Genomic DNA, 6,873 nt, shown 5'->3' with positions numbered 1-6,873 from the left:
AACAAAAATACAAACAGATTGAAGAAAAGGGAAGAACATTGATGTCGAACGAATATGCATCCTCATTCTTCCTGATTTTTTTTGTGAAATCTACATCTTTTCGTCTCAAAACTGCGTGCTGTGGTCTTTCTTTTATGTATTGCTTTATGACGTTTTGTGAAAAATTTGTACGTGATGGAGAAACATGGATATCATTTTCGGATTTGACGTACAGGAATTACCGTAGAACATGTAAACATTTCAAGACAATAAAACCATTGCAGGCTTGTGTAATCAGTTCATGTAAAATATTTATACATTCACAGTAGTATCAGAAGTTTTTATATATTTGATAACTATTATCACAGTGAAATAAACGGATAAGATATAATGTGTGCGTACATATATGTATGTATATTGATTTCTTACCTTAAAGTTAAAAATACAGAATATAAAGTTTACCTAGTAATATTACACTCGCTTATAGAAACGTAAATGTATCTTCAAGGTTTTTATTTATTTTCATGGCCTGTTTAATCGATGTTACAATTTACGTGTCTAATAGTTCGCTTTATATGTTAAACCTTTAAAAAAAACCGCAACTTTCATTAAATTCGGCACGTTAAAGTTACTTCAGAAACATTTAACCAACGCTAACTATTTTAAACAAGTTAGAGGAAAGATAAGTATTTCTAGCTTCTGAAAAAAAGGTGGTTAAAACAGTTTGTTTGAATACGTTTGAATTTAATCTGTGTTATTTACTCGGCGTGAAAAACATTTCTGATTTATTTATGTATAAAAAGGTTTGTGAGTAATCTTTTATTACGACGAAATTAAAATTATATTCTCCATGTGATTTGGATACATATGTTAATTGTTCCTTGTAATTTGGGTAAATTTCTTAGATGTCGTTGTTGTTGTTTTTTTGTTGTTGTTGTTTATTTTATTGCTAATAAATTAGATATTTTTTTATAATTATCTTTTAAGTTTTTCATATTTTTTATATACTTTATTCTTATTATTGTTTTTGATTATTATTTGTTGTTTATTTCTCTGTCCTTATGGTATTGGACACTTGTGATTAAATGTTGATAATTTTGTTTTTATATTATACTTATGGAATATGATCATATATTTAATTGCGTGCTCCTTTCCGTTTTTCAAGTTTTGTAATATTTTTGTAGTTTGTTAATTATACGCTCCTTGTGAATTATGGCATTTTTCAAGTCGTTTATATAATCTCTTAACTTCGTTAATCATATGCCGTTTATGGTTCGTCACAATACTGTCCGTAACGTGCTTCTTAGAACATTTGATAATTTATATTTTTTATTCAAGGAAAGCTGTAATTTGTTGTAACAAAAAAAAAAGATTTATAATGTTATTAAGAAAACAAAATGACGAATGTAATTAGATTATAATAAGAAAAAGAAAGGAATTTTTGGAAAGTCTTTCTAAGTAGTGTGCTCAAACATTGCCTGGTTTCAGTTGGTGACAAGGTTTAACGCCTGACGTTCATATTTTCCAACTTGAAACATTATCTCACCAAGCGTTTTGTGTTTAAAAATATTAGTAAAAGGTTTCCAGAATAATTTAAATGACAGAAAAGATCACAGTCGATTAATGTAATGTAAATAAACTTAGGAAGTGAATTATATTTTAATTTTCCAGACATCGACGTCGCCAATCAAGATACCAAATCATTCACCAGAGAGGATGCCTATAAAAAACGGCATTCTTTCTCCAAATAAGGTTCCGGCTCGTAAGTGAGAATAATTTAGATAATTTTATTCATTGTCTGAAGTTTCTGTAGATGTTATTAAGTATTTTTTCCTATGGTTCGTATAACTGAGCGTATAATAAATAAGTATTATATGTATTAAACAATAAAAGACAAAAAACAAAGCAAACTGAAAATACAGTGTAATTATTATCCTGCTCGAAGGCCACAATTAGTAATTGATTGAACTTTAGATGTATAGAAAGTTACGGGCAATTCTTTTCCGTATAATAACTGTAGCCAAGAAGCAGTGGATCAAAGATGAGTCTGATTAGCTAACGTATTTCCCCGTAATAATTTTAGGAAGACATGATGGATCAACTGGTTGGCTCCATGAGTAAACGAAGGAGTGTGTCATAAATAACTCGCCAAAGTTTCAGATGAATTACATAATTGTTAGTAATTTTGTTGTTTAAGCCATCTCGTTTTCAATTCTGGTTTCAATTTATTAATGAATAACGTCTGATTTTTACTAAGCTCTTCTCATCGCGACCTCTAGCGAGAATTTTAAACATTCTGTGGCGTACGACTACATCACACTCACCAAGCACACATTACGTCACTAAATTTGTATGTTCCTTTAAATTCGTATGTTACCTTAGGTGTATGAAATTCTTATTAATTCTATTTTCTCGAGTTTTAAATTTGCTGTTAGATCAACTTGTGGATAGGTTCCACAAAAGAGCTTACATAGCTGACTTTTTACATTTAATATATGTTTACATGTATAACGTAATATTGTATATGTTGTTTGTTTTGGAATGTGGAATTTGATTTGTTAAAGATCGTCAGCCTTATCCAGATAGACCTATATATAATCGCATCTATTATATTAACAGGAAATATTTTTACTTTGTTTAATGTCTTATGAATACATTCATACGCTTCTAGCTATTTTATAAGCATGTTTGATTAGTATTTTAACCAAATTTACTTTAAATAAACCTGTCATCGAACTGTTAAGGTCAAAATATAAGCCTGTAAATGTTTTCTCATGATAAACTTCGCATTCAAAACTACCGTTGTTGTTATTTGCTAGTGTAGCAAAAAAAAAGAAAAGGTGTTTCTTTTTATTTCCACAGTAAACCTTAAACCTTATGTTTTGTATTCATTATTAAGATCTTGTCAAAAATAACTTACACGTTAAAGATCACCAAAGAAGACAAAAGTGTCATGAACCTTCGATAGTCCATAGGCTTAAAGCTCAATGAACGATTATCCAACCATTATTTCTGATTATGGTAAAGGAACAAATTGTTAAGTCATGTTGCCAATCTTGATCCCTTTGCCATCCCATCAATTTTTATAGAAAATGAGATTCCTAGTATACGTGATAACCCATTTTGTGAATGTCCATCACAGTTTGTTTAAAATTCTCACTAGAATTATGTTTGTCTATAAAAAATATTGAATTCAGATTAATTATTTAATTAATTCGGTATTATAAAACATGCCATTGAGTTTATTACATTCTGTCAATATTTAACTGGAAGCTGATTGGTATTGATAATATTTGTAACGTCACTATTACTGCAGTCTCTTTAGACAGTGGTATAATGTCAACCACGTCTCTTTCTTTAAACAGAGGAATTGCTTTAAGTAATAATAACAATTGAAATAGTGATAAAAGTAAGCTAGCACACAAGACATAAATGCAGCCTAACTGGGTGTTTTGGGTGGAATTAACTGCTAGATAACTTTGTGCCCATTAGTTGTTTTAAATTTTTAATAAGTGGAATAATTGGGTACGTATGTATTACTACGCATTTGCTATACAAATACCCAAAAACATTTGAATTAATCACTTCTGATCAAAAACAAGTCAACTGTAGATTGAAACTAAAATATGAAATTAAAGTATAATCAACTGATAGACATTTGCAATGTCATACATTAATGCATTATTAAAAACCTATAATGGTTACAATGCTTTGAATCATCAGTTGGGAACCCTTACTATTGAGGGTTCGCGGTTCGCGTCTCTTGCAACAAAATCGTAGTCTGCAGCTTGAGGCTGTGGATGTGCTACAAGAGTATAGAAGTTCTAAACAAACGGACAAAACGTCTCGCTATAAACAATATTTTCAGTCGTATCGTAATCATTGTACTTTTTCAAATTGTAATATTTTTGTAACATCACAGTAAGGCTGTAAATAGTTCAGTCACTTTAATTACCTTTATGTATCAATTTAAAATGTGTGGTTATTTTAAATTCGAAATAAAGGTTTCACCAATCATCACGCAGTTTATTATATTTTGAAAATATGGATTATTTTAAATACTGCTTTTATAATGTAAGAATAATAATATTTTCAGGGTTGCCCCCTATTAAGGCTCCGGTTGGTCAAACGCCTAAGCCTAATCTGAAGAATGTGAAATCTAAAATCGATTCTTTTACTAATATTAAATACAAGCCTACTGGAGGAGAGAAAAAGGTAGATTGAGATTAAGGTGTGGAAATAATTTAGTTCTTTCTTGCACATATTAGTATAGTTTATGAATGAATAAGCTTGAATTTTTAAGTACTTTTTTTTTACAGATTTGTCTGTGATCGTTTGATAACATAAAAGTTGATAAATATATATATAGTGCAACTTTACTGTCGAACTTCTTTCGTAGCAGTTATTGTGCCTATTTTTGCTTAATATTCAAATACATAGACTTATTTTGTATCGTAACATGTGCTTTGTATTGTTCTAGAATCTCATCTGATTATATAAAACATTATTTTATATTTCATCCATACGTATGTAAGTGTCTGTTAAAAACAAAAATAGTTTTCAGTGAGTCCTATAGAAAATATGCCATAAATAACAAGACATAAAAATGGAACAACGGAAAACATGGAATGTATATACTTCAATAAAACCCTAAATACCCACTGAACATGGAAAGCTTTGAAGGTCGATATTTGCTTCATTTCTCATCCATTCGATAACGTGCGAAACTATTATTGATTGCTAATCATCGTAAAAGCATAAACGATCCCAATCATACGTACAAATTCAAGGCATGATAATTATCTGAGAAAGTATACAAGTATACGCAGCACAAATAACGTAATTATTTACACTATTCAGAAAAGAAAAAAAACTTGTACAACTAATTTATAAATACTATCGTGATTTCACCTTCTTGTCATTCTTTTCCATAGTTTCTATACCTAGTTGTTAAAAACCCGTAATATAATGCCATTCAGGCCGAACGTCGTAAGAACTTCATACACATAGCTTACAAGTGTGTTACATGGATTTTAATAAAATCTAACTCTCTGATATGAAGTACTCTTAATGGATACAACTTCTCAAAATCATCTGTAATATTCACTCCAACGTGTTTTTAGTATGAACGAGGCTCGACTCATTCTCCTTGTTAAACCAGTGTACTATCAATTTAGTAGAAGCTTTAGTAAGGGCGAAGCTACACTCATTCTCCTTCTTAAACCAGTGTACTATCAAACTAAAAGATGATATAGTATGGGCGAAACTAGATTTGCCCATACTAAAGCATCTATTATAATGATAGCACATTGGTCTAAAAAGGAGAATAAGTCTAGCTTCGCCCATACTATAGCATCTACTAGATTGATAGCAATTTGGTTTAAAAAGGAGAATAAGTCTAGTTTCGCCCACACTAAAGCATCTATTAGATTGATAGCACATTGGTTTAAAAAGGAGAATAAGTCTGGTTTTGCCCATACTAAAGCATCTATTAGAGTGATAGTACATTGGTTTGACAAGGAGAATGAGTCTAGCTTTGCCCATACTAAAGCTTCTATTAGATTGATAGTACACAGGTTTAAGGAGAATGAGTCTATCTTCACCCATACTAAAGTATCTATTAGATTGATAGTACACTGGCTTAAAAACGAGAATAAGTCTAGTTTCGCTCATACTAAAGCATCTATCAGCTTGATAGTACACTGGTTTAGCAAGTAGAATAAAACTGGTTTAACAAGGAGAATAAGTCTAGTTTCGCCCATACTATAGCATCTATTAGATTGATAGTACACTGGTTTAAGGAGAATGAGTCAAGCTTAGCATATACCAAAGCACCTATCAGAATGATAGTACACTGACTTAACAAGGAGAATGAGTCTATCTTCGCCCATACTAAAGCATCTATTAGAGTGATAGTACATTGGTTTAACAAGGAGAATGAGTCTATCTTCACTCATATTAAAGTATCTACTAGATTGATAGTACATTGGTTAACAAGGAGAATGAGTCTAGTTTCGCTCATACTAAAGCATCTATTAGATTGATACTACACTGGTTTAACAAGGAGAATGAGTCTAGCTACTATCAATCTAATAGATGCTTTAGTATGGGCAAAACTAGACTTATTCTCCTTTGGAACCAATGTGCTATCAATCTAATAGATGCTATAATATAGGCGAAACTAGACTCATTCTCCTTGTTAAACCAATGTACTATCAATCTGGTATATACTTTAGTATGGGTTAAGATAGACTCATTCTCCTTGTTAAGTCAGTGTACTATCACTCTGATAGATGCTTTAGTATGGGCGAGAATAGACTCATACTTTTTGTTACACCAATCTACTATCAATATAGTAGATGTCTTAATATGGCCTAAGCTTGACTCATTCTCCTTAACCCAGTGTACTATGACTTTAATAGATGCTTTAGTATGGGCTACGCTAGATTTATTCTCGTTTTTAAGCCAGTGTACTATCAATCTAATAGATACTTTAGTATGGGTGAAGAAAGACTCATTCTCCTTAAACCAGTGTACTATCAATCTGATAGAAGCTTTAGTATGGGCAAAGCTAGACTCATTCTCCTTGTTAAACCAATGTACTATCACTCTAATAGATGCTTTAGTATGGGCAAAACTAGACTTATTCTCCTTTTTAAACCAATGTGCTATCAATATATTAGATGCTTTAGTATGGGCGACGCTAGACTCATTCTCGTTGTTAAGCCAGTGTACTATCAATTTAATAGATGCTTTAGTATGGGCGAAACTAGACTTATTCTCCTTTTTAAACCAGTGTACTATCAATCTGAGAGATGCTTTAGTATGGGGTACGCTAGACTCATTCTCCTTATTAAACTAGTGTACTATCACTCTAATAGAAGCTTTAGTATG

At 31.1% G+C, this 6,873-nt stretch overlaps 1 protein-coding gene across 2 annotated transcripts in view; it reads left to right on the top strand.

Moving 5' to 3' along the window:
* The window catches only part of LOC106457976 (microtubule-associated protein 2-like), an 84,822-nt gene that overhangs the window by 68,546 nt on the left and 9,403 nt on the right, over positions 1–6,873 (top strand). For both annotated transcript variants that reach the window (XM_022384082.1, XM_022384081.1), the window contains exons 3-4: positions 1,651–1,741; positions 4,076–4,194. In XM_022384082.1, coding sequence (XP_022239790.1) covers positions 1,651–1,741; positions 4,076–4,194 — 210 coding nt within the window. The remainder of the gene's footprint in view (positions 1–1,650; positions 1,742–4,075; positions 4,195–6,873) is intronic.

The sequence above is a fragment of the Limulus polyphemus genome, unplaced genomic scaffold, assembly GCF_000517525.1.
Source record: "Limulus polyphemus unplaced genomic scaffold, Limulus_polyphemus-2.1.2 Scaffold400, whole genome shotgun sequence".
Lineage (NCBI taxonomy): Eukaryota > Metazoa > Arthropoda > Merostomata > Xiphosura > Limulidae > Limulus > Limulus polyphemus.
This window is presented reverse-complemented; position numbering and strand designations above follow the sequence as displayed.